General features: G+C 56.5%; 1 protein-coding gene across 1 annotated transcript; it reads left to right on the top strand.

Annotated features, from left to right (window-relative positions):
• On the top strand, nucleotides 1-23,623 carry Aldh4a1 (aldehyde dehydrogenase 4 family member A1). Its single transcript, XM_042688424.1, has 15 exons — nucleotides 1-99; nucleotides 7,101-7,194; nucleotides 7,555-7,647; nucleotides 8,907-8,954; nucleotides 9,796-9,951; nucleotides 11,221-11,370; nucleotides 11,448-11,522; nucleotides 12,252-12,439; nucleotides 14,020-14,093; nucleotides 14,933-15,129; nucleotides 15,247-15,294; nucleotides 15,481-15,633; nucleotides 15,973-16,094; nucleotides 16,753-16,871; nucleotides 22,414-23,623. Exons 1-15 carry the CDS (start codon nucleotides 32-34, stop codon nucleotides 22,524-22,526), a joined length of 1,698 nt encoding a protein of 565 aa, XP_042544358.1. The 5' UTR covers nucleotides 1-31; the 3' UTR covers nucleotides 22,527-23,623.
• Nucleotides 23,624-26,207: the final 2,584 nt, after the last annotated feature.

Genomic DNA, 26,207 nt, shown 5'->3' with positions numbered 1-26,207 from the left:
ACGCTGCGGGCCGCGCCGCGCACCCGCCGCGATGCTGCCGCCGCCGCGCCCGTTCCTCCTGCGTTGCTCCCGCCTGGCCCGAGCCTGGACCGGGGTTGGGTGAGTGCGTTCCGGGCCGGGTCGGCGCGGCGCCGGCCGCCGGCTCCCGAGAATGGCCGGGCCTCCCCGGCGCCGCAAGCTCAACCCTGCGGGACCTCGGGGCGCTGGGGTCCCCGGCGCGGCCCCGGGGCTGCGCTCCGCGCCGGGTCGCGGCCTCCCGTGCCCTACACGGAGGGGACGCGCCCCGCCCCCGCTTCCCGGACCCGTGCGGCGGGCGGGGCCCGCGTCCCGCGTCCCGCGCTGGGACAGCGGCCGCCTTGGTGGGCTCAGCCCACTCTCACGGTGACAAGTGCCCGAAGGGCCCGGGCCGGGCGTCCCGACCCCGGCCGCACGGAGGCCCTGCGTCGCGGGGCTCCCGGGGCGTGGGCCTGCGGGAGGCGCGGGGGTTTCTGCGGGCCTCGCTTCGAGGTCCGGCGGCCCCTGTCCCCCCGCCCCGTCCAGCTTTGTTGGCCGGCCCCTTGGCCCGCCCGTGGCGGTCCCTGCCTCCCAGCTGAGCTGTGCCCTTTCTGAGTTAATCAGTGGCCCTCTCCCTGCCCCCATGGGATGGCGTGGGTGAGTTGCACCTCTGTACGTCCCCAGTGGGGAGGGACGGGGAGGAACCCGGGAAGAGAACGTGGAGGGGTTGGGGGGGGTGAGGACCCCTCTCCTAACCGAAATGGACCCACACAGACGGGGGCTCAGCATGCTTGCCGGCTGAGCCCCGTGTGAGGCTTCTTCCTGTACGCTGAGGTTCGTTCTTGCAAACCCCACGGAGAAGCCCCATCAGGTGGGATTCATCTTAGGAGTTCAGGGGTTTGCTGAGCTTATCTGTGCAGGGGTAGCCTAGGGGGAAAGGCACAGACATGGACCCTCGAAAAGGTGCTAGAAAGCCATCTTATGTTCTCAAAGCAAAGTCGGAGATAACATTTACCAAGCACAGCTGATAAGCACCGGATTGACCCCATCTTGCAGCTGATAGACATCTAGTTGCAGCAGAAACAGGGGTCTGCCCTATCCCCAGAGACTTAGTTACAGTAGGTCCCCCTCCCGATTCTTGCTCTTGATTATGAGGCCTCCTGAGTGGAGGGGAGGGAGAGGTTCCCCAGGTGAAGTTACCTCTTCCAAATACAGTGTGCAGCTGGCCTTGGAGAAGCCCACCAGGCCTCCTCAGCCTGGCATCTTGAACTTGAGGGACAGGCTGCCTGTCCTTTGTTGGACGGCTCCTCTGTAGGATGCCCAGCAGCGTCCCTGGCCCCTGCCCACCTGATGCTAGTAGCACCCTAACCCCTGCATCCTGGCAATAACAAAGGTGTTCAGATATTGGCTAGTTGTCATCTGTCACCCTCATTTGAGAGCCAGATTCTAGAACAGCTAAGAGTTTTGCTCACTTGTCCATTTATTTGACACATCTGTCATGTACCATGTCTGAATGCATGGAGAAAATTTCACTTTTGGAGACAGTTCATTGTCCTAGGTGTAAAAACCATCTCTTTTGAGGAACCAGTAGTAGTATTTCCTTTTTTGCCTTCAATGCCAGGAATCTCAACCATTTTTTTTTAAAGAATGCTTGGTAATGTCTTTTTTTAAAAAAGTGTTTAATATGTGTCCGTTGTGAAGATATAGCCAGAGCAACAAAACTTATTTTAAAAAATCACCTATAATCTCAAGGAAATCCCAAGAAATAGCCTCTGTTGTCTATTTGATGACTATACCCTTTTAACTTTTTCTTTTAAGCAACATAAAAATGGGTTGATCTGCCAGCATAAACTGAGCATCCCAAATCTGAAATACTTCAAAATTCAAAGCTTCTTGAGGGCTGACATGACATCACAAGAAAAAAATTCAACATCTGACCTCATGATAGGTGGTAGTGTGAATGCGCTAAAAACACCTCTAGCAGCTCTGTGGCTCTGGGCAGGTTACTTAACCTCTCTGTGCTGTCTTATGTTGTCTTATGGAAAATAACAATGGCCACTTCACAGGGTAGTCATGGGTATTAAATGAGCTCAGTAAGTGCTGCTGCACTGTGAGTACTGCCCCCCCACACCCACACTCCCCCCAACCTCTGGCCCCCAAGTGGGCTGCCTGGTGTCAGCCCTGAGTGCAAACACTGAGGAACAACCAAAGAACTATGAAGGGCAGGGGCTGTGGCCCGCAGATCCCCGAGCCCCTCCCCTCTCTAATTCATTGGCAGACTCAGAGCTTCTGCTGGGGACAGGGGACAGACACTTGGCCTTTCTGGGGACTCCAAAGTCCCCAGACCTTTCCTAGCTGACCTGACAGTATAGACTGGGAAAGACCCCTGGGCGGAGTGGCAGTGCTAATGGACAGCCAAGCAGCATCAGCCAAGCCAGTGTCCATCTCAGCCTCCCCCAGCTGAGAAATGAGCTTCTAGCCACCACTCCTGGGGCGGTGGGGGGGGGGGAGGACATACAGACAGAGTCTCCTGAGAGAGGAAGGCCTGGGTTCTGATCCTGACTGGTCACTTAACATGCTGTGACCGTGAGCCACGAATGAACAGAATGAATGGGGAGCATCGTTTCAGAAGCCCTGGTTACTCATCTGTAAAATGCAGGTCCTAGGAGCAGCCCCCTTGTACATGTGTGGGGTGCATTCGTGAGGTGGTCCCCGAACCTGGTGGCTTGTCCAAGTGCTACTCACTCAGTCCCCTCCTCACTGTGCTCCTTTGGGCAGTCGGGTTTGCTGCTTCCCCCAGCTCTGTGCCCCGCCCACCCGGCCCAGCACTTCGCACTTTCCCTGGCTGCCTGCTGGGCCTCTAATCACAGTGATAAGGAGGATTTGTCTTATCAGGTCCCAGATAGCAGGGAAGCAGGTGGCTCACCTGCCAAGCATTTCCTTTCTAGAGCTCTTCTCCTTGACCACCCCGGTCCCCAGCCACTGGGGACCTCAGGGACCTGCATTCAGCCTGGTGGTGTTGAAAGAACCCTGTTCTGCAAGTCCGGTCCCGGGGGCCTGGCACTGGCTCTGACACCATGTCTGCCTCCTAAGCTTGCTGAGCTTTTTCTCAGGTACTCCGTCCTGTGGGCCAGGCAGGCAGACCGTGAGGCTGGGTGGTCGGTGGTGGACAGAGTGGACACAGGCCGCTGCATGGAGCTTTGGCCTGGTGGGAGCTCACCAGGTCAGTCAGCTCTGTAATGACAATTGTCCCCAGCTGAGGCTGTGACCCTACAGGCGCCCCATTCAGGCTGTGTGAGGCAGCCTGGTTAGAGCCACAGAAAAGATGGGGTGGCTGGATTGTGGCAAATGGGCTATGGAGGAGGGAGTTTATGGTCTTGTGAGGACTCTGAAATTTTATTTTAGAGAGGTGAGAAGCCAGTAAATAGTTTTGAGCTGTCTCCTGCAGCGACGTCTTCATGTCACATGTGGTGATGCATTGGTCAGCAGTGGGACACACACACACGGTCCTGTGAGATTATGACGGAGCTGGGAACTGGAGTTGCCTGGCAGTGTTGTAACCTGGGCTGGTCACAGTGTGTGTAACACAGTCCTCAGGTCTGTGATCTAAGCTGCTGTTAAACCCCCCTCCCCGCCCATCTCCACTGCCAGGGGACTGAGCAGAGCACATGGCCATGCTCAGCGCCTCACACTCCGTAGTGGTAACAAGCCACTGTGTGTTACTGTGTTATACATTTTCTATCTTCTGCTATTCTCCTTCTAGTCTTTTCTTAATCTTTGTGTGTGTGTGTGTGTGTGTGTGTGTATGTGTTATGCGCGTGCACACGTGCCAGTACTGGAGCTTAAACTCAAGGCCTGAGTGTTGTTCCTTAGCCTTTTTTGCTTGAGGTTGGTGCTCTACCACTTGAGCCACAGCTCCACTTGCAGCTTTTTAAATTGGAGATTAAAAAAATCTCATAGATTTGCTGGCTTTGAACTTCAGTCCTCAGATCTCAGCTCCTGAATAGCTAGGATTACAGGTATGAGCCACCAGTGCCTGGCAAGGAAAGGGGGAGGGGGAGGAAGAAAGAAAAGAAAGAAAGAGAGAGAGAGAAAGAGAAAAGAAGCAAGGAAGGAAGGAAGGAGACAGAGAAGTTAGTTTAGCCAGGTGTGGTGGTATCTACCTGTTACCGCCCTGGCCACAGGGTGATGTGTCCCAGGCCATAGCTGTGGGGTCCCCACATAAGCAGAAAGGGTGTTCCAGAACTTGGAAGGTGGAGGCAGGGGGGTCTTGAATTCAAGGCCAGCTTGGGTAACATGATGTGACCTTGTCTCAAAAAGAAAAAGAAGTTTATCATAAAGCAGCACGGCCTAGGGCGCCAGCACCCCCCTCCCTCCGTGGTGGTTACAGCCCCCTGCACGCAGAGGCCGCCCCAGTGACGTGGCACACCTGACCTGTCTCCCAGAATGCACCCTGCTTGTTACGTGTGGTGGGGCTGTGGAGTGGCTTAGGGAAGGTGGCCTAGGGGCGGGCTATTGCTTTAGCACCGCTGTCTGGGGCGGGCAGAGGGGGCTGCAGGATGCCTCTTTGCTTTCTCTTCTGCTTTTCCCCTCTAGGTTCCCAGCTCCCAGCACGCCTGCCATCTCCTACTGCTCCACCCTTTGCAAGCACCCTCCCCTCCCAGTATCTGCAGAGGGTGGGAGGGGCAGTGTCAGTCCCAGGCCCCCGGCAGTGGGGTCCCCAGGAGAGCAGAATGTGTGAGGGGAATCTAGGTTGGGGTCAGATCCGCTCCACAGCAGAGGACTGAAGCCTGCGTCAAGTCTGCACCCCAGAGCCAGGCCCTCCTGAGCTCAGCGAACGGGCGGGACATCAATGGGTGGGTGGTACTGACACTGTGGGTGGCCTCTGTCCACTGATCTCCATCCGCCACGTGGATAAATGAGAGCTGGCTGCAGGAAGGAACAAATGAGGGGTGCAGTCCTGCCCAGAGGCCCGGTCTGGTGAATGATCACCTCCGCCTTCCTAAGCCGATGGGAGCCGTGCTCATGTTAAGACTAAATGGCCCATGAGCCAGAGTTTTCCTGGGGTGCCTGGCTTATTTCTGGCTATAGTCAGCTGAGGCTGAACTTTGAACTAGTGTATTCTAGCTACACTCTGATGGTTGGACACACCTGGCCAAGGCCAGGAGACTTTGTAGGCTCAGAGAAAACCATGAGCTCATGTGATCCTGGGGTCACAGGGGGCCTCTCAGTAGAAGGCCACAGATTTGGAAACAGGGAAAGCAGAGCTGGGAAGTCAGTTGGAATCTAGTGTTCTCTCTATCCTCTCCACCCCCTCCCCCCCCCCCCCCCCCCCCCCCCGCCCGCCGCCAGTGTGATGGCTCTGTGGAGTTCTCTGGGTATCTGCTTTCCTGGCCAGCGATCTGAAAGAGCGTCCCTGTCTGGCACTCAGTGCTGTCCCAACAGGTTCTGAAGGATCACAGGCTGCAATCCTGAGCATGTGTGCATGTGTGTCTGCTTTGGAGCCTGGCTTTTCCTGCCCACCACACACTAGCAGCCCCGTCCCACAGAGGGCCGCAGTGGACTCATCTGCATGGAGTCCCACCTAGCCTAGAGCCCAACTGGAACCTTCCAGATTGTCCCAGGAGGCAGACACTTGCTTCCTCAGGCTCTCAGACTCAGGACGCCTTCATTCTTCCTCAGGTGGAAGAATGGAATGCTTTTCGGTCTTAGCTGTGTCAGACCTCTGGTGCCAGCATGCCAGGCCTCACCCTTTTACGAGGGACAGTGATTTGCCCAGGGTCACATAGCTGGCGGGAGGCAGGGCTGGATTACAGCACAGATCTGTCCCTGTCCACTCTTCCCACCGCAGCCTGGGGAAGGTGGGGCTGAGGAATTCAGCTCTTGGGGTGGCGGTGGAGGGGAAGCGGTCCGCGCTCCCTTCCCACTCTGAGTCCTGCTCTGAGGTCTCGCTGGCCTCAGGCTCCTGTGACTGCTCCTGTGCCTCCTGGCCATGGCGCCCACCCTGTCCTCTTCCTGAAATGCATTTTCCCTGAGGTCTGGCCTCAGCTTCCTTCCAGTGTCCGTTGCTGGTCACCTCCTGCACAGCCCTCCTGCCACCGCCCTCCTTCAGTCCCCTCCTTGGGCCCCTTGTGTAACTGTCCCGTGTGTTTCTGTCTTGGACATTGCCCCTCTGTGGAGTCTGGAAAGTAGGGAGCAGGTGGGGGGGCTCATGCAGTGATCTCGGGGCCTGTCTGCCCACATGGTCCCCGCTTTGCACTTCTCTCCAGGCCTCCTGAGGGGCTCTGTGAGCCCCGACTCCTTTCTAGGAAGATGAAAACCTTTTGGCCTAAATTCTCCTGGTCCCCTTCTCCCATGGCCAGGCCCTGGTCCTGTTGAGCACACGCAGGCTCAGAGAACGCCAGCCGACGGCCTGCTCCAAGACCGCACTAAAATGAAGCACAGAGTCCTTTCGTTATGTGTTCTAAACACAAATAAAACCGGGGTCACTGTTCCACCCACACTGTGCCCGGGACTGTCGCTGAGTTGGAGTGGGGGGTGTGGGGGGGCTGGCTGCTCCCGCTGGAGAACAACACCCCGCTTGGAACAAAGCCTGGCCTCCATCACCCGGCTCCAGTGCCTAGCCAGTGCCTGGTCAAAGTAAGCGGTTCCGGACCGACCCCCACCCCAGCCACCCTCCCTGTCCCTGGGAAGGGGCCTCAGTGGCCTTCCTCATTTGCACGCCCTGACCACCTGCAGTGCATTGGTGTCGCCATGAGAGTCTCAGAGGCTCACGCTGAGTGACGGGGGCCGGAGGAGCCCTCTGTGTGTGGAGTGCACATCAGCATTGTTTTGCAGTTGTGCATGTAAACGACAGACCACTGTATGAGTTTGGTAGGATCGTTCTTGTGTGACAGCTGTAGAAATCAGCTCAGAGCCGCAAGTCACATACCCCAGGGGCCACAGTGGCAGAGGGAGGACTTGCGTCTTGGACCCTGGGCCCGTTTCTCTCTTGCAGGCCCTGTGTTTTCCTTCGGTTTCAGGCCTCTGAGCTAGCCTGGGACTCTGTAAGAGGCATGTGGTAGTGGTGGTTGCTGACCTGTCCTCTGCTCTGGCTTTGTGTCCAGGCTGCGGTGGAAGCATGCCTCCCCGCTGAAGGTGGCCAATGAGCCCATCTTGGCCTTCACTTCCGGCAGCCCTGAGCGAGACGCACTGCAGAAGGTAACTGGGGAATGGGTGGGCGCGGAGGGTGCAGGCCTGGGGCAGGGGCAGCCCCCGCCCCCAGATACTGACCCTGCCCCAGCCCTGTGTGGAGACGCTGAGCAGGTGCTGAGTACTAAGCCTGTAGAGGTCACTGCCCAGCTTTGAGCAGTCGTGAGAGTTTGGGCACATTTCACATGCAGGGCTTTATCTTTGGCATAGGAAGAGCTGGCGACCCTGGCTCACCTTCCTGCATTGTGACCGGGGCTGAGGGGGGCATGCTCCCTCCCCTGGCCCTCCCCTGGGCAGTGCTGCTTACACTCCCCACCTCAGGGAGGGGGACCAGAGTGCCCTCCCACCCACCTGTCCCTCCCTCCACAGGCCTTGAAGGACCTGAAGGGCCATACAGAAGCCATCCCGTGTGTGGTAGGGGACGAGGAGGTGTGGACATCGGACATCCGGTACCAGGTGTCGGTACGTCTGAGGTCTGAGAGCAGGCAGGCATCCCCACTTCCTCTCCCTCCCCCTGACCCCCCCCCCCCCCCCCCCCGCTCCCATGGAGCCCTTAGGCTCTGCCTCGGCTCCTCTGCTGGCCATGGCTCTCACAGGATTCTAAAGCCATGAACCAACTGCAAGGACACCGTGTCCAGCCCCCAAGTCCTGTCTGTGGCTAGAAGGGCCAGGAGGGGCCCCACATCGCCTCTGTGCCTGCTGGGGCTCACGGGGGTGTGGAGGCTGACGCAGAGGGCTGGGCCCCGTTTCCCTGCTTGGAGTTTGTCCGTTCAGAGGCGGACAGACACTTCAGGCAGACCAGGAATCTCCCAGGTCTCAATGGGGAGAGTAAAGCCTGGGTCCTTGGTGAATGAAACCTCGGGTGGACCTATGCTGGACCTGGCTTGGAAGAACTTGTCCATAATCCCCTGGTCTTACTCTCCATGCCAACCGAGGCAAGCACGCAGTGCTCACATCCTGTACCAGGGGAGAGGCAGGGCAGTGCCCAGTGCTGTTCAGGGGAGAGGCAGGGCAGGGGCCCAGTGCTGTTCAGGGGAGAGGCAGGGCAGTGCCCAGTGCTGTTCAGGGAGAGGCAGGGCAGGGGCCCAGTGCTGTTCAGGGGAGAGGCAGGGCAGTGCCCAGTGCTGTTCAGGGGACAGGCAGGGCAGTGCCCAGTGCTGTTCAGGGAGAGGCAGGGCAGTGCCCAGTGCTGTTCAGGGGACAGGCAGGGCAGTGCCCAGTGCTGTTCAGGGGACAGGCAGGGCAGTGCCCAGTGCTGTTCAGGGGAGAGGCAGGGCAGGGGTGCAGTGCTGTTCAGGGGAGAGGCAGGGCAGTGCCCAGTGCTGTTCAGGGGACAGGCAGGGCAGTGCCCAGTGCTGTTCAGGGGAGAGGCAGGGCAGGGGTGCAGTGCTGTTCAGGGGAGAGGCAGGGCAGTGCCCAGTGCTGTTCAGGGGAGAGGCAGGGCAGGGGTGCAGTGCTGTACGAGGGGAGAGGCAGGGCAGTGCCCAGTGCTGTTCAGGGGAGAGGCAGGGCAGTGCCCAGTGCTGTTCAGGGGAGAGGCAGGGCAGTGCCCAGTGCTGTTCAGGGGACAGGCAGGGCAGTGCCCAGTGCTGTTCAGGGGAGAGGCAGGGCAGTGCCCAGTGCTGTTCAGGGGAGAGGCAGGGCAGTGCCCAGTGCTGTTCAGGGGAGAGGCAGGGCAGGGGCACAGTGCCCACGTGAACCCACCTCTCTCTTCTTTTCAGCCCTTTAACCACAGACACAAGGTAGCCAAGTTCTGCTATGCAGACAAGGTGAGTCCGGTGACTTGGGCGGGGTTGTTTGCAACTGGGCTGCCGGTTGTTCAAGTGAGGGTACAGCTCAGTGGCTCCCGGCCCTGGGGGTGGACTGGGGCCGCTGGCACTGAGGGGGGTGGGGATGAGCTGGGGGCTGCTGGCACTGAGGGTGTCCCTGGACAGGGTCTGTGACAGGTCTGGACATGCTCAGGTTAACTGATGCCAAGTGTGAGCTGCCTTGGTCAGGGTTGGGACATCTCCAGACATGCCCACTGTGATGGAGGAGAACTTGGCTTGGGGAAGAGAAAGATTCCGGAAGGCTGAGTCAGGGCAATTGGGGACAGAGATGGAAAGGCAAGCAGGGATTGGCACCCGGGGGCGCCTGTGGGCAGGAGCCGAGTGGCCTGAGCAGGACCTGGGAGCTGATGTCATGGGGAGGGAGGGAGGGAGAGAAGGAGAGGGAGAATAGGAAAGAGGGAGGAAGGGAGGGAAGGAGGGAAACCTGGGGTATCTGCAGCAGGAGTGTCAGGGTGCAGAGATGCCCCCAAAGCTGGGGCCTGTTGAACCTGTGGATGGTAGATTCACAGGCCGATGGGCCCAAGAATAAGATAAGCCCTGGCCTGGACCATGAGCGAGGGGGCAAGGCCTCCTTACGCTGGTCAGCTGACTAGGTCCTTGAGAACCCAGGCTGACAGCAGGACAGGCTCTGCGTGGGGAGCAGCCAGTGGACGGGCATGCTGTCTGCAGCCGTGGGGCCAGGCCGGGTGACGGTGGAGTGGCCTTCCCTCTCTCCTCCCTCTCCTTCCCCCGGGGCCCTTCCGGTGCTGGGGGCAGCCCTGACCTCTGTCTCTCCCTTCAGGCCTTGCTCAACAAAGCCATCCAGGCTGCCTTGGCTGCCAGGAAAGAGTGGGACCTGAAGCCCCTCGCAGACCGGGCCCAGATCTTCCTGAAGGCAGCCGATCTCCTGAGCGGGCCCCGCAGGGCTGAGGTCCTGGCCAAGACCATGTTGGGGCAGGTGAGGGGCTAAGGGCTGAGGGCCCAGGCTCAGCACTGGAAGATGTCCGGGTCCCATCACGCTCTGGGTGCTAGCGCTATTGGAGCCCTGGAGGTATCCTCAGAGACAAGGCCTAGGAGCTAGGATTCAGGAATGGAAACTTCCAGAGGAGGCAGACTATAAACGGTGCCTCCTGCACAGACTGGTCCCTCCCCTGCTCTGCCTCGCTCCACTCCATCAGGGCCTTTGTCAGGTTTGACAGGCAGTTGCCCTGGGCCTTCACTCCGCCTCCTGGATCCTGCAGCTCCCACCAGCCTCGGGATGCTTTCTCTGGGGTTTCCATGAGGTCTTTTAGAATCCTAGGATGTTTTTATTCCCCTTTTCTCCACCATTTTTAAAAAAATGTATGAGACCAGAACGTGAACTTGGCACCTGTTGCTTTCCCTCACTGACTAGCGCTCTACCAACGGAACCACACAACCCTGGAAGTTCTTCATTAATGGCGAGGAAGGGATGGAGGAAAGGGTCAGTTTTGACTTTTTTTTTTTTTTTTTGTCTGTCGTGGGGCTTGAACTCTGGGCCTGGGCGCTGTCCTTCATCTCTTCAGCTCAAGGCTAGCACTCTACCACTTGAGCCACAGCGCCATTTTCAGTTTTCTGGTGGTTTATTGGAGATGAGTCTCATAGACTTTCCTGCCCGGGCTGGCTTTTGAACCACGACCCTCAGATCTCAGTCTTCTTGTACTGAGTAGCTAGGATGACAGTCATGAGCTACCGACGCTCAGCTAGTGTTGCTATTTTTAGAAGCTTAGTTTAGGGTGCCATCCCTGCCAAGTGGGTCTGACGGTTGGCTCCTGCCTGCTCCCTGTGCCCAGGCCGGGAGCGCCCTTTGCTGAGTGGAGGTGGCGTGACAGCTGCACACCCCATACTGGCTGTTGTCTCTGGGTCTGGGTGCCGAGGTTTGCAGGCCAACTGTGGTCAGATTGAGTTCTCTCTTTATTTGGCTTCAGAAAGCAAGGTGCACATCTTAGCTCGGCTTCCTTGGCCCAGTACTCCTAACTGTGCACCTGCCGGGGACCCCAGGTGGCCAGGAGGGCCCCTAGCAGTTAGAAGAGATCTCAGGGGTTGAGGTTCAGGTGCCTGAGAACTGGGGTCCTTTCCAGCCTAGGCTCGAGGTCAGCCCACTGCAGGTTTCCCACCCCTTCTGGAGCCCGGCTCCGGCTCCGTGCTGCGATGGGGGGAGGGCTGACGGTGGCCGTCTTGCGGCTGAGCCACCTCCCCTGCGCTGCAGGCTAAGACAGTGATCCAGGCTGAGATAGACGCCGCCGCTGAGCTCATCGACTTCTTCCGATTCAATGCCAAGTTCGCCATGGAGCTGGAGGGGGAGCAGCCCATCAGCACACCGCCCAGCACCAACAGCATGGTGTACCGGGGGCTGGAGGTACCGGCGGGCAGGCGGTGAGGCCGTGGGGGTGCTGGAAATCGCCGGCCAGGCCTCATTGGCTCTTTCCTCCCCAGGGATTCGTGGCCGCCATCTCACCCTTCAACTTCACCGCCATCGGTGGCAACCTGGCGGGGGCGCCGGCCTTGATGGTGAGGACCGTGGGACACTGGGAAGTGCAGTGGCGGGCAGCGGGCGGGGATGAGCATTAGGCTCGATACCTGATTCAAATCCTAGTGTTGTCTCTGTGGGAGTTCCAGACAGTCTCTGAGCTCTGAGGTGGGGTAGTGAGGACTCAGTCCACCAGGCAGGTCTGGTGGCCGAGGACAGCAGGGCGGTGGCTCACCTGCAGCGCCCACTGTGTGCTGCTGGAGGGTGAACCGTGGACCGGATGTGAACATGCAGGTCACGTGGCTCAGGGCTGGGTGCTCCCCCAGCACAGTTGGAGTGCAGTGGCCGCCCTCACCAGGCGCCCAGTCCAATGGGACACACGCACGCGGCCAGCCCTCATACAGCCTGGGCAGGAGGAGGGCAAGGCCTCAGCCCTGGCCAGCCAAGGTGGCCGATGCCCACGTGTGCAGCGTGGGTGCCATGTGTCTGCATGCACAGATGCGCACCACCCTCCCTGGGTTCATGAACCGGGACATGTGCCCGAGGGCCTGTGAGCCCTCGACTGGCCTTGTCCAGAGGGTGCACAGAGCATGGAGAATGGGGCACAGGCTCCCCGAGAAAGAGTCGGGGCTGAGGAGCGGAACCAGGGCCTCAGGGTGAGGACTCTGGGTTCCTGTGGCGGGGGGCGGAGAGACAACGATGGTGGTCCCCGGTGAGGGATGCCCGTGCCATGGGCTGGGCCTGTGCATGACGCTTACCCCCTCCTGCAGGGCAACGTGGTCCTGTGGAAACCCAGCGACACCGCCATGCTGGCCAATTACGCCGTCTACCGCGTGCTCCGCGAGGCCGGCCTGCCCCCAAACATCATCCAGTTTGTGCCAGCGGATGGCCCCGTGTTCGGGGACACTGTGACCAGCTCGGAGCACCTCTGTGGCATCAACTTCACAGGCAGTGTGCCGTGAGTCGCATGGGGATGGGCTGCCTGGGGGAGGAGGCGGGAAGGAAGCTGGGGAGTGGGGATGTGCTCTGGGGTGCACTTGAGCCCTGTGGCTGGAGTTCTGGGGTTCCCCATGCACCCCCACTGACTCAGCAGGAGTTTCCTGATCCCGCTAAGACTGGCAGTGAGTGAGGGGCAAGGCCAATGCCCCGCTCCCTGGCTGCCTTCCGGGGGATTTGTCCACGGACTCCCAGACCCCAGAGGCCTCTGGACTTTATTGGGGACGCACCGGGGCTGCAGAAGGCTTTAGCAGCAGGCAGCGGCCGATGCTGTGCACAGTGGCCCTGGCGTGGCCCCTGCCATGCCTGCCCTGGGCACTCTGCCTGTGACGCCACAGCCCTGTGTGTGGCGACGGTTCATGTAGAATGCAAATGCCACCCTCCCCGAGCGCCTGGCCGCTCTGCCACTGGCCTGCGTTCCCTGTGGCCAGCCCGCTGGTCACAGGCAGTACTCTGTCTCTGTGTCTCTGGCTCCACTCCGCCCCACCGCAGGCTCCGCCCACCCCGCCATGCTCTGTCCTGGGTACTGACTGGTTAGTGCATAGTAGCCAGGGGAGGACATGGCCTGGACCTGGTGGGACTCAGAGCAGCGCCTGTGTGGGGGCCAGGCGTGTCTGGGGGTCCACGGGAGCCAGCAGGCTCTGAGCGAAGGGCCATCGCTCACAAGGGTGGACACAGGGCGAGGGGGCTTGGCTGAGGCTGGACGAGCCTCTGAGTGCAGTGCCCAAGGTGGCCGCCGGTCCCAGGAGCCTTTGCTTGGGCTGGGTGTAGTGTTCCTCCTTGCCCGGCCTGGCCTCGGGCTCTACGGGCCCCTTCCCTGCTCAGTGTTGGAGGTGGTGGGGGGGGGGGGGCGGGGGGGAGTGGGGAGATCTGCCAGTGTCAGAATTGCTGAGCAGGGCTGTTTCCCGAAAGGCCGGCTCTGCCAGCCACGGGCGGCCCCTGGGGTCCCTGCCTGTTAGCGGCCCGGCCTCCATTTGCCACGCTCTGATGAGCTGTGGGGCTTAAAGCTGGGAAAGTCATAAATTAGTATTAGGGACTGTGAAGTCGGCTCCGGGGTGATTAGCATTTTTATTGTTTTGTGGCGCTGAGGTTGGTCACAGTCCAAGCCTGGGAGGAGGCCTGGGACGCCAGCTCTGCGGACCGTCCCCCGCCCCCGGGCTCCAGCTTCTCGGACCATCTCCCTCCCCCGAGCCTCCTCCTCTGGCCTCTAGGGCCCCAGCACTGGGGGGCGTGAGGTGTAGCATGTGTCCTTGACCCTCATCGGGGCTCACCGCAGAACAGTCTTGCTACACAGGCTTGTCCCTCAGTTCCTAGGTGAGGTACAGAATTGGGACTCAGAGAGGTTAAGAGATTAACCCAAGATCACATAGCCTTGGGTATCTACCAGCATCTCCAGCCCACCACCACTGGGTCCCTGCCCTCCCTCTGGCTTGTTGGCCCTGGAGCTTTTCAGCCCCTGCCTCTGGTAGGGCCAGTCCCCGCCCCCATCCTCCACTGGCTAAGCCTGGCTTCCTGACCCCCCGCCCGATCCTCTGGTTCCAGGACCTTCAAACACCTGTGGAAGCAGGTTGCCCAGAACCTGGACAGGTTCCACACCTTCCCACGCCTGGCCGGAGGTAAGCCCCCCCCAACCTCTTCCAGGCGTGAGCCGTGGAAAGTGTGAAAGCAGCGGATGTTGGGAAGGGGCTTGGGTGTGAAGAAATGAAGTGGGCTGGGGGCTGCCGGGCTCTGTTTGGACCTCCTCACCGAGAGATGCCAAGTATCTGCTTCAAGCCTATAGATTCTTCTGCAGGAGTTCTCAGGGCCTTTAATGCTCTCTGATTAACCACTGCACACTCGTGGGAAATAGCAGCCGTGCTGTGCTTTCCAAGGGGCCGTAGGACCCCTTGTGTACAGGCCGCAAGAACCAGGCGTCTGTGGAGCACGTCTTGGGGAAGTGTGGGGAAGGGCTGTGTGAGGCACAGCCACTGGCAGCCGGTTGGGCCCGTGGAGGGGTCTAGACCCCGTACCTAAGCCGGCTGGAACGCGGTTGGGGTGTCAGGAAGGAGGTCCGGAGGGGCCGGCTGTGCTACTTGGCTTCCAGACCCATCTTTGATGTGAATGGGAGCCTCTGCAGAGGTGGTGGTCCCTGTTCTCAGCGCCCCTCCCTCCGGCCCCCTGACAAGAGCGAGGCCTCTGATGCCAGGGCCTGGGCGCTGGAGCCCCAGCTCCACTCGGTACCCCTGTCTTTCAAATGGGAAGAGTAATGGCGATGACCTGGAGCTGGTGACTTCCAGTGTCTGCCCCCCACCCGGCCTCTTTTCCCACCTGTGGGTTGGGGGTGCGGTCCGGGGGGCATCGCCCCATCTCTGCCCCTCCCGAATCTCCTGGTCAGGGTTTGTGGCTGGGTTTGGGGCCAGCAGGACCCCCCCAACCCTAGTCACGTCCTGAATCTCCCCGCTCCCGTCCCCTGTAGAGTGTGGCGGGAAGAACTTCCACCTGGTGCACCGCTCCGCGGATGTGGACAGCGTGGTGAGCGCGACGCTGCGCTCGGCCTTCGAGTATGGTGGCCAGAAGTGCTCGGCCTGCTCCCGCCTCTACGCGCCCGCCTCCCTGTGGCCGCAGATCAAAGGGCGGCTGCTGGAGGAGCTCCGCGGGATCAAAGTGGGCGATGTGAGCAGCGGCTGCCGCCCAGCGGGAGGCTCTGTGTGCCAGCTCCCCAGGCTCTGCAGGGGGGGCACAGGGAGGGAGCCCCCTGGTCTCACCCCCCTTCTCCCCCCTCCCTTCCAGCCAGCAGAGGACTTCGGGACCTTCTTCTCTGCAGTGATTGACGCCAAGGTGTGGAACCAGGGCCTAGGGGCCAGCCGGGAGCAGGGAGGGTCTCGGGGGGTCTCTGGCTTGGGGTCTCCCAGCACTGCTGCAGCCTTGGAAAGGGCTCCCTGGAGCTCCAGCCCGCCCCTTCTTCCCCTCAGCGCTGGGGGCTGCACCCCGGCCTGTCTGTGACACCACCTCCCCCACCCCCAGTCCTTTGCCCGCATCAAGAAGTGGCTGGAGCACGCCCGCTCCTCGCCCAACCTCACCATCCTGGCGGGGGGCGCGTGCAACGACTCCGTGGGCTACTTTGTGGAGCCCTGCATCGTGGAGAGCAAGGACCCGCAGGACCCCATCATGAAGGAGGTGACGGGGGGGGGGGGGGGGTGGAATCTTACCAGGCGGAGACCCTGGCCCGGCCTGGGGAGCAGGGCTGAGGTTCTTGGAGGCCAAGGAGCCCTGAGGAAAGAGAGCCCTTCTCAGGTGGTACTGATGCCAGCTGCACAGGAGCCTCTCGATTCCCAGCCCTGGCCCCTTGTACAGACCAGAAAATTCTGGATGTTCTGTGGGATGTGAGTAATATGGCCAGGCACACTGCTGTCCTGAGGGAACCAGGAAGCAGCCCTGGCCCTCTGCGCGGGCCCAGGGTGGCTGCTGGGGGGCAGGGAGGGGTCTGGGGAGGACCTGACCCAGCCTCTCCCCCAGGAGATCTTCGGGCCTGTGCTGACCGTGTACGTCTACCCTGATGACAAATTCAGGGAGACCCTGCAGCTGGTCGACAGCACCACCAGCTATGGCCTCACGGGGGCAGTGTTTGCTCAGGATAAGTGAGTGGCCGCAGCCCTGGAGCCTTGGTCCTGCTGTCCTGTCCCTGCCCGCTCTCCTTCCCCTGTCCCCTCTGCCTGCTCTCCCTCCCTTCCCCTGTCCCCTGTGTGATGGGCAGGCAAGTAGCATAGGCATCTCAGCTCTTCGGTACAAATACAGATGTTGGGCCCCCTGGAGCCCACGTTTGCCTGAGTCTCTAGAGCCCAGGCATGGAGAGTTTGTGGCTGGCTTCCTGGGCCCCATGGGGCCGTGTGTGCAGAGCAGAAGTGGGGTGTGCAGGCCAGGGAGAGGCAGGTCTGCTGGATGCCCTGGGTGTCCTCTGTCCTCTGTAGCACGGGAGCCACTGTGTCTGAGGGACAAAGAGGAAGTGGTGGGATTCGAACCCAGGAAGAAGGGTTCTGGGGGTCGTTCTGGCCAAGCCAGTCTGCTGGCTCAGGCATTCTGACCCCCGAGTCAGCCTCCTGTGGGGAGCAGGGCTTCCCCCTTCCCAGAGGATGCTGAGGCTCAGAGGTCATGTTGCATGGCCAGCAGCCTGCCCAGGTGCGGCCTCAAGCTGAGCTGGAAAGCCAGGAAGGGCAGTAGGGTAGAGGCTGGATCTGGGCCCCGGGGCTGGAGGGGCAGAGGGGCTGGGGACGCTCTGACCACAGCCCTACCTCCTAGGGATGTCGTCCAGGAGGCCAGAACCGTGCTGAGGAACGCTGCCGGAAACTTCTATGTCAACGACAAGTCCACTGGCGCAGTAGTGGGCCAGCAGCCCTTTGGGGGGTCCCGGGCCTCTGGTGAGTGGGTCCTCCTTCCCAGTAGAGATACCCTAGACCTTTAGCATCAGCGCTGCTGGAGGACTGGGACCTGTTGCGCATGGATCTTTTTGAGGAAGTGAGGAGCTGACCCTTCTCCCATTACACAGACGAGGGCGTGACCCTCCCCATTCATGAGGGCGTGGAGGGGTGTGGGTATGTGGGTGTGTGTGGAGATTGTGGCCCAGCACCCACCCTTCCTTGCTGAACATCACATATGTATGGTGCCTTCCACTTCACGAATGGGGAAACTGAGGCTAAGAGGAGCCACTGCTCTTGTGTCAGGGCCAGGGCTGAAGCCCAGGAAGCAGACTCCACAGTAGTCAGACCTCTGCTCATCTCAGCGGTGACGCTAATCTGCAGGGACACAGACCCCATCAGGGCTTGGCTAATACCCAGTGTCTACCCAGTGGGGTGGGGAACTCCTGTCTTCTTTGGAGGAAACTCCGTATTGTTCCACGTTTGCTGAGTGTGCAAACAAACCCTAGCAACAGTGCACCACCATTTCCTTGCAGGCCCTGGTGAATAACAGCCATTTCTGCTGGAATGGGATGATACCTTGTGGTGGGCTTGATTTGTATTTCCCTGATGATTAATGACATCGGACCTGTGTTCATAGAGTTGTTAGGCTTTTCCTTTTGAGGAATGTCTATTTAAATCCATTGCCCATTTTAAATGCTGGTTTTATTATTTACTTTTTGCTCTTGAGACTGTTTTGCGTTTCTTACAGATTCTGGATGTTAGCTCTCTGTCAGATGGGTAGTTTGCAAAGATTTTTCTCTCATTCTGTAGACCGTGTGTGTCGTCTGGTGATTGGTTTCTTTGTAGTGCAGAAGCTTTTATAGTTTGATGTCTTTGCATTTGCCTTGTTTTGTCCAAAAGAAATCCTCATTCATTCCAATGTCTTGAGTTATTTTCTTCATGTTTTCTTAGTGGTTGTAGGGCACCTTTCATTTCCCCTACATTTTTGTTTGTAGCTGTGGGTCTTTCATTGGTGTTTGCAACTGATGAGAAAGGTCCAGCTTCATTCTTTCATACATGGATACACAATTTCCCCAGTACTACTTATTGGAAAGACTGATTTCCAATGTTTAGAACACAGGATGTTCTTAACATTCTTGTAAAAAAAAAAAAGTGTTGGTTGTAGATCTGTGGGTTTACTTTTGGGTTCTGTCCTGTCTCATTTATCTGGATCAGTTTTATGCTAATATCATTCTGTTTTTTTTTTTGTTTGTTTTTGTTTTGGGTCCGGTCTTGGGGCCTGAACTCTGGGTCTGGGCACTGTCCCTCAGCTCTTCAGCTCAAGGCTAGTGCTCTACCACTTGAACCACAGCGCCACTTCCGGCTTTTTTCTTATGTGGTGCTGAGGAATCGAACCCAGGGCCTTGAGCATGCAAGGCAAGCGCTCTACCACTGAGCCACCTTCCCAGCCCCTATCATTCTGTTTTGATGACAACGTTATATTTCAGAGTCAGGTAATTATAATGCCTTACACCTACCTATCTAGTCAAGATTGCTTTGGCTATTTCTTTTTTTTTTGTGGTTCCATATACATTTTAGGACATTTATTCTAGTTCTGTGAATAACGTCATTGGCGTTCTGATAGAGATTGTATTGGATCTATACATTGCTCTGGATAATAATAATAATAATGGACATTTCACAATGTTGGTTGTTGTGGCCCGTAGAAATCTTTCCTTTCGTGTGTCCCCGTCAGTTTCTTCAGCAATAGCTCTCAGCTTTCATTGTTGAAATTTTGGTTAAATCTTCCACCATTAATTTATTCCTAGGTATCTTAGGACTTTTGGTTGTTATTATAAATAAGGTTGCTTTTTGAAAATTCTATTTCAGAAAATTCACTATTGGTGTAGAGCAGTGCCACTAACTTTTATATGCTGCTTTTGTATCTTGCAACTTGGCTAAATTTGCTCATTTGCTCTAAGGGTTGTTGTGTGGAGTCTTTGGAGTTTTCTCTATATGAGATCCTGTCATCTGCAAACAGTAACAGCCTGACTTCCACTTTTCTGCTCTGAGTGTCCTCTATCAACTCTGTCTTGCCTGATTGCTTGCCTGGGACTTGCAGCAGTGCATTGAACAAAAGTGTCAGAAGTGGGCACCTTGTTCTGTTGCTGGCCCCAGAGAAAAGTTCCTCATGCTACCCATTCTATACCATGTTGGCTGTTGGCTTGTTGTAAATGACCTATGTCATGTTGAGCTGTGTTCCTTTCATACTTGTTTTTAGTCATGAAAGTTGTATTGAATTTTATCAAATGCCTTTTATGCACCTGTTGAAATGATTGTGGTTCTGGTCCTTCATTCTGTTGATGTGGTGTTTCATGTTTGTGTGTGTGTGTGTGTGTGTGTGTGTGTGTGTGTGAGAGAGAGAGAGAGAGAGAGAGAGAGAGAGAGAGAGAGAGAGTTATTGTTGAGCCATCCTTGCATTCCTGGAGTGAATTCCTCTTTCTGGCTGACTCAGCTACTATTGTCTTGAACCCTTTTGTATCTGTGCTCGCCTGTGGTCTACAACTTCCTTTCTGCTACTGCTGTGGTACAGTGCTTGACTTCAGGTATCAGTGGGAGCCTGGCCTCAGAGAATGTGTTCACAAGTCTTTTCATTATCCAGGGTAATTGAAGAAGAATCTGTATTCATTCTTTAAATCCTAAAGAATTCAGCTGTTTAGCCCTGGGCTTTTCTTTGATGAGAGACAGTATCTGATTTGATTTTATTACTTGTTACTGGTCTCATGAGGTTTTTCCATTGTATAATGATTCAATCTTGGTTAGGTGAGTGTCTTTTTATTTTTTCTGGTGTCAGTTTGTCTTGTTTACAAGTCTGACTTTATTTACCTCATCCCCCTTTTGTTCTTAGTCTAACTGAGGGTTTGTCAGTTTTATCTTTTGAAGACTACACTCTTTCCTTTGTTGGTATTTTCTGTATGTTTTAGTGTATTTCACTTATTTCTACTCTGATCTTTGTTATTTCTTCCTTTCTACTAATTTTGGGTTTGGTTCTTGTATTCCTACTGCCTTGAACTGCAGTGGTGGGTTTTTCATTTGAGACATTCTCATGGTCTTTGATGTGGTGTTGATTGCTATAAAATCCCCTTTTAGGACTGCTTTTGTTGTCTCTAGTTTTGGTGTGTTCTGTGTCTATTTTCGTTTGTTTAGAGAAATGTTTCAGTTTCTTGCTTGCTTTTTCCCCTCCATCCATTTGGTGTTCAGGAGTGAGTCATGTGATTTCTGTCTGTAGTTTTAACTTGTGATTGATTTCTACTTCAATTGCGGCATGGCCAGAACAGAGATAAACAGTGTGATTTCAGTGTTGTTGTCGCTGCTGCTGCTGCTGTTTTAATTTGTTTTGAGCTGCTGGTGTGGCTCAGAGGTAGAGTACCTTCTTAACAAAGCTTAAGGCTCAGTGTCCAAACCCAAGTACCGGGAAAAGATGTAAGCACGTGAATAAATAGAATGGAGCACAGATCAGATCATAAGTCCCTGGGTTTGATCCCCAGCAACAACACTTTTTGCATTGAGGGGGGCGGGCGAGGGGGAGGCTTGTTTTGTCCCTAACATACAATCTATACTAGAGACCCTTCTGTGTGTTTGTGAGAAGGTGTGATGGAATCTTCTTTCTGTAGGTTTGCATTTGGTCCATTTGGTGTAGGACACAGTTTAATTCTAATGTTTTCCAGTTCTCTGTCTGGATGATCCATCCATTACTGGAGTCTGTTCTTTATTTCTATAGATGTTTGCTTTGTATATTTGAGTGCCCTAGTATTGTTCACATGTGTATATACACACACACATATTTAGAGTTAATATTTTCTTTTGCTGACTTGATCCCTTTATCACTATATAAAGACTTTCTGATCTCATTTGACTGTTTTATGTTTTGAGTTTCATATAAGTATGACTACTCCAGCTTCCTTTGGATTCTACTCATGTGGAATATCTCTGTGTGTGTGCTGGTAGTGGGGCTTGAACTCAGGGCCTCATGCTCTCAATCGTTTTTTTGCTCACAGCTGGTGCTCTACCATGCTTCTGGTTCCTACATAGAATATCTTCACTTTCAGTCCATGTAAAGTGAGTTTCTTGAAAGCAACATATGATTGGTTCTTGGTTACTTCTCCTGCTTCAGTTGCTCTATGTTTAATGGGAGAATTTAATCCATTTACATTCAAGATAATTATCTGCAGATAGACTGGAAACTGGAAACCATAGAAACGATGACCACTTTGTAACTGGCTTTCTAGTTTTATTGAAGTTCCTCTTTTGTTCTCCTCCTCCTCCTCCTCTCCTTCTCATCCTCTTCCTCCCCCTGTTTCTCCTCCCTCCCATTCGTCTCTCTTTTCTATCCATCCTCTCTTCCTGTCCATCCTCTCCTTCCTTCCCCTCTCCTTGCATTTCTGTTATCCAAGAGAAGGTCTCACCGTGTGTACCCATCTACCTTCCAATGCTTGATCCTCCTGCCTCGGCTGCCAAGTGTGAGGTGGCAGGCATGTGGCATTATGCCCAGCCACATGCTTTCTTCTCCTTCATTAGCGTCTCTTTCTTTCATCGGTCTTTTCACCTTTCCTTTTACTTTCTTTTCATTTTAGAACTGGGATGGAATCCAGGACCCCATGCATATGAGGCAAGCTCTCTGCCCCCAAGCCTAGACTCCCTTTAGTGTTTCTTGTAGGATGTGTCTGGTGGCAGTGTTCCTGGCAGACACGTTTCCTTCTGCACTGTGAACATCAGTTGCCGCTCCCCCAGCCTGTAGAGCCTCTGTGAGCGGTCTGCTGGCTGGCTGCTGGCTGGCAGATCGGGCACCCCTCTGTGTTGTTTTCTTTTGTAGCCCTGAGAACCCCTTGTCTCACCTTTGAGCACTTGGTTGTAATGTGTCTTGGGCTAGACTTGGGTGAGTGATCGCTGACTGGCCACTCGATCTGCCCTGTGTGGAAGTTTGCAGACTCTAGGTGTGGGGAAAGTTTTCTCTTTTGGTCCCGTGGATGTTTTCAAGTCCTCTGGGGACTCTAAGGCCTTGTGCAGGGTATTTTGAAGGCTGTAGATGAAGATGGACACAGAACGAAGTGTGGGAGGTTCCCAAGCACAGGATTTCTGTCCCTGCATGTGGGTTAATAATCTGTCTGGAAGTGCTGAGAACCCAGTCCCTTGGAGGACTTGGGAGGCTTCATGGTGAAGGCACTGCTGGTCAAATCATCTGGCCATGGTGATTAATTCAGCCACAGCCCTACTGCCCAGTGGACCTGGGACTGTAAGTTCCAGCTCCTCTAACCACCTGGGTGGTTTCCCTGGCAACCAGCCCCCATCTTCTAAGTGTGGCTCATTAGTGTACGTTAGCATAAATTCCAAGGGCTTCAGGAGCTTGCAGAGGAGACAGACTCCTTCCTTACTGCATCTCAGCGTCCCCGCAGGTCTGACTTCACGTCCACCCCTCATATGGCTTCCCACCTCCGAGGTGGGACAGCCCTTCTGCTCAGAGCCATGGCATCTCCCAAAACAAACAGAACCATCTTTTCCACAGGAACCAATGACAAGCCAGGGGGCCCCCACTACCTCCTGCGCTGGACATCACCCCAGGTCATCAAGGAGACCCACGAGCCCCTGGGGGGCTGGCGCTACTCATACATGCAGTGAGCCTTGCCAGGCACGTCCACCACCTGCTGCTGTCCGTCCAGACCGACGGCCTCACCACACGGAAACCCTCCCCCCCATTCTTGCTCGTCACACGCACTTGCTCGTCACCCCCCTTGTGGAGTGTTACACATCCTGACACCAGCTCCCGTTCAGGCTGGGTGTGAGGCCACGCTGGGCGGAACGGGGCCACTCATTCTCCCCTTCCGCTACCTTGTGCCCGGCCCTTCCCCACCTGTCTCCTTCCATCGCCCACACTGGGCCCAGTGGTTCCGGGACCTGGGAGTGGGGAGGGACCGTCCTCAGGACCCTGCCGGCAGCCCACAGAGGCCCCTCTGGGTGTCCCCAGTGAGGTGTGACCCAGTGCTGCAGGACACAGGTGGCGCCAGCCGGCCTGCCCACCCGCCGCTGGGCAGAGCCCTCCCAGCCAGGGGTGCCCTGCCAGCCATATGCCTTAGACCCACGTGCCTTCCCACAGGGGGCCTGCCCTCCTCCGGAGCCCTGCCATGCCCCACCGCCTGCCAGGGGTGGCACTGGGCTGTCCTTCCATGCCGCCTGAGACTCTGGAAAGCTCTGGGGGACGCCATCCTGTTAGAATTGCCTCTTAGCTCTTCGGGCCCCGCCTCCCAGAGCCCATCTCAGGACTTCAGCCTGGGCTTCCCCTCTGTTCTAGACTGACGCATGGCCAATGCAGTCCTCCCTGCCCAGCACCGACCAGTCCTTCAGCGGTTTTTTTCTTTGGATATGGCTGGTCCGGTGGTGCCCAGGGACAAGCTCCTCCCGCCTGGCTTCTGGATGGTCAGGGGTCTCCACGGCGTGACCTTTGAGGGTGGTTTTTAGGAGACTGAGAATTCTGGGCTCCCCTCAAGGACAAATGCATGGGGCCTCCGCAGAGCTGTTGTGCCTTCCTCCCATGTCCCCACTTCTCACCATAGCGCATAGTTGGGCAGGGCCAGTGTTGCCTGGGCCTGCACAGGCTGGGCTTCCTTCTGACCTGGGGGGCTGGGGTGCAGGCTAGAGGTGCCGGTACTACTGACTGTACACTGTGAGGCGGCAGTGGGGGACGCCCAGTGCCACCCAATAAAATGTCTATCACTTGATTCAAGCGTGGTCTTCCTAGAGGAGAGGTGGGGCGGGGTGGGGCTGCTGGCTGCATTCCCTCCAGGCCTGCCTGATAGCACTGCCCCTGTGTTGTCAGTTGGTGGGCACAGTGCCCTCTGCAGGATGGGAAAGGGGCTGCACCCGGGGAAGTGGCAGGCAGGACCTAACTGCCCCTGGCTAGGGAGCCAAATGTCAGGTCATCTTAGAGCTCTGTCTTATTTATAAACAAGAACACTTCCTGCACATGTGCACGCACACAGCGAAGTGAGTTAGTATTGCTCATACCCATTGTAATAGCCCTTATAACATGAATTGTGTGTTCGTTCGGCTGGACTCCAGTGCTCTGGTATTTGCTTAAACATTCTAGACCATTCTGCTAAGGTGGTGAAGGCTTGAATAGGAAGAATGAGCTCCCTCATGTAGGATGGTGTGTCTGTATGTCTGTGTGTCTGGGAAACGGAACCCCAGACTTCACATATGCGAGGCAAGCACTCTGCTGCGAGCACACCCTCAGCCCTCGTGCAGGCCTGCTGGTGACTGAGGGCTGCTGTTCTGTATCTGTGGCAGGGCTAATGGAAGCCGGGGAGTAGGTAGCCCAAGATTGCACAGCTAGTTAAGTAGGAAGGTGTTTTGTTTTTGTTTTGTTTTGTTGGTCCTAGGGCTTGAACTCTGGGCCTGGGCGCTGTCCTTCAGCTCTTCAGCTCAAGGTGAGTGCTCTACCACTTTAGTCACAGCTCCACTTCTGGTTTTCTGGTGGTTAATTGGAGATAAGAGTTTCACAGACGGTCTGGGAAGGTGGCTCAGTGGCAGAGCGCTTGCCTTGCATGCTCAAGGCCCTGGGTTCGATTCCTCAGCACCACATAAGCAAAAAGAAAAAAGCCGGAAGCAGCGCTGTGGCTCAAGTGGTAGAGCGCTAGCCTTGAGCTGAAGAGCTGAGGGACAGCGCCCAGGCCCAGAGTTCAGGCCCCACGACCGGACCCCCCCAAAAAAAAGAGTTTCACAGACTTTTCTGCCTAGGCTGGCTCTGAACCGCAATCCTCAGATCTCAGCCTCCAGAGTAGCTAGGGTGACGGCATGAGCCCCGGTGCCCAGCTCTAGGAAGGCGGGTTTCAACCTAGGTCTGAGTGCTGCAGGCTGTGCCCCTTTGCTCTCTGCTGCCAGGACCCTGACCTCAAGTCCCTCTGCCCCTGCCATTTAACTGCTTCAAAGCTGTCTGTCTCTGTTCCTTCTGCCACCCCCTAGACACAGAGTGTCCCGTGTCCTGCTGAGCACCTGAGACATCTTTGCATAGACACCAGAGCCAAGTCCCCGTGCCTGAAATGCCCATGGAGCCCCTTCATTTTCCTGCTGTGGGCAGGGACGCAGCCACAGCCTTGGGCCTAGAACTTGGACCATTTGCGTGTGGCCGGACGTCCCTGCTGCCGCTGGGCCTGGGCTGTCAAGTCAAGCATGCTCTCTAAGGAAATGAGGGGTCACTAGGCAACTGGAGCTTCAGTGGAGGTCAGGGCAGAGGTCGGAGGACCCAGCTGGACAAACTCACCTTCATATATATGATCATACTGCTTTTATTAGCTTACCCACTCCTGTATCTGTCTGGAGGCCTGCCTAGACTTTGGCACAGGCACTGCATGCCACACTGTGTGAGGACATGAAGTGTATCCAGTGAGACCCATTTCATAGAAGGGGACAGGGAGGCCTGCAGGGTTGACTAGGCCACCCCTAGGTGTTCATGGAGCCAGTGGCTATGGTCTTGGGTGCCACTCCAGATGGATCCTGCAGGGACCCCAGTCCACAGGAGCCTCGTGACTGTGGCTTGGGGCTCATGAAGCAGGAAAGAGTGGGCTGGCGAGGGAGGATGAGGGAGCAGGGCCTGGCTGGGGGACCAGGATCTAGGGTGAGGACTGCACCCTGGCTCTCAGCTGCCAGCAGGGAGCAGGGATGGGGGGGAGGGGGAGGGGGAGGGGGGGGGAACTGGGCCTCGGAGATTGGGCAGTCAGCCTGGGGCTGACGGAGAACTCAGGAAGGAGGTGGTGAGGGTCTGAGCTTGGGATGTAGTTTATCTAGCATCCTTCAGGATAATGTCAGGACATATTTTTTTTGGGGGGGGGTCCGGTCATGGGGCCTGAACTCTGGGCCTGGGCGCTGTCCCTCAGCTCTTCAGCTCAAGGCTAGCGTTCTACCACTTAAGCCACAGCGCCACTTCTGGCTTTTTTCTTTTTGTTTATGTGGTGCTGAGGAATCGAACCCAGGGCCTCAGGCATGCAAGGCAAGCGCTCTACCACTGAGCCATCTTCCCAGCCCAATGTCAGGACATTTTATGACACAGGAAGGTATTTCATGCCAGCCAGGGAGCTGGAGGTGATGACCCTGTTCGTGGGACAATTGAAACTTTTTTATATTATTATTTTGGCTCTGGTACGAGAGCTTGAACTCAGGGCCTCATGTTCTCACTTGGCTTTTGTTTTTTTTTTTAAACTCAAGGCTGGTATGCTATCACTTGAGCCATACCTTCACTTCTGGCTTTTTGCTGGTTAATTGGAGAAGAGTCTCCTGGACTTTCCTGCCTGGGCTGGCTTTGAACCA

This window comes from Dipodomys spectabilis, unplaced genomic scaffold, assembly GCF_019054845.1.
Source record: "Dipodomys spectabilis isolate Male_0828 unplaced genomic scaffold, ASM1905484v1 ptg000118l, whole genome shotgun sequence".
NCBI lineage: Eukaryota > Metazoa > Chordata > Mammalia > Rodentia > Heteromyidae > Dipodomys > Dipodomys spectabilis.
Note: the sequence above shows the minus strand (reverse complement) of the source record. Positions and strands in the feature narration are given on the sequence as shown.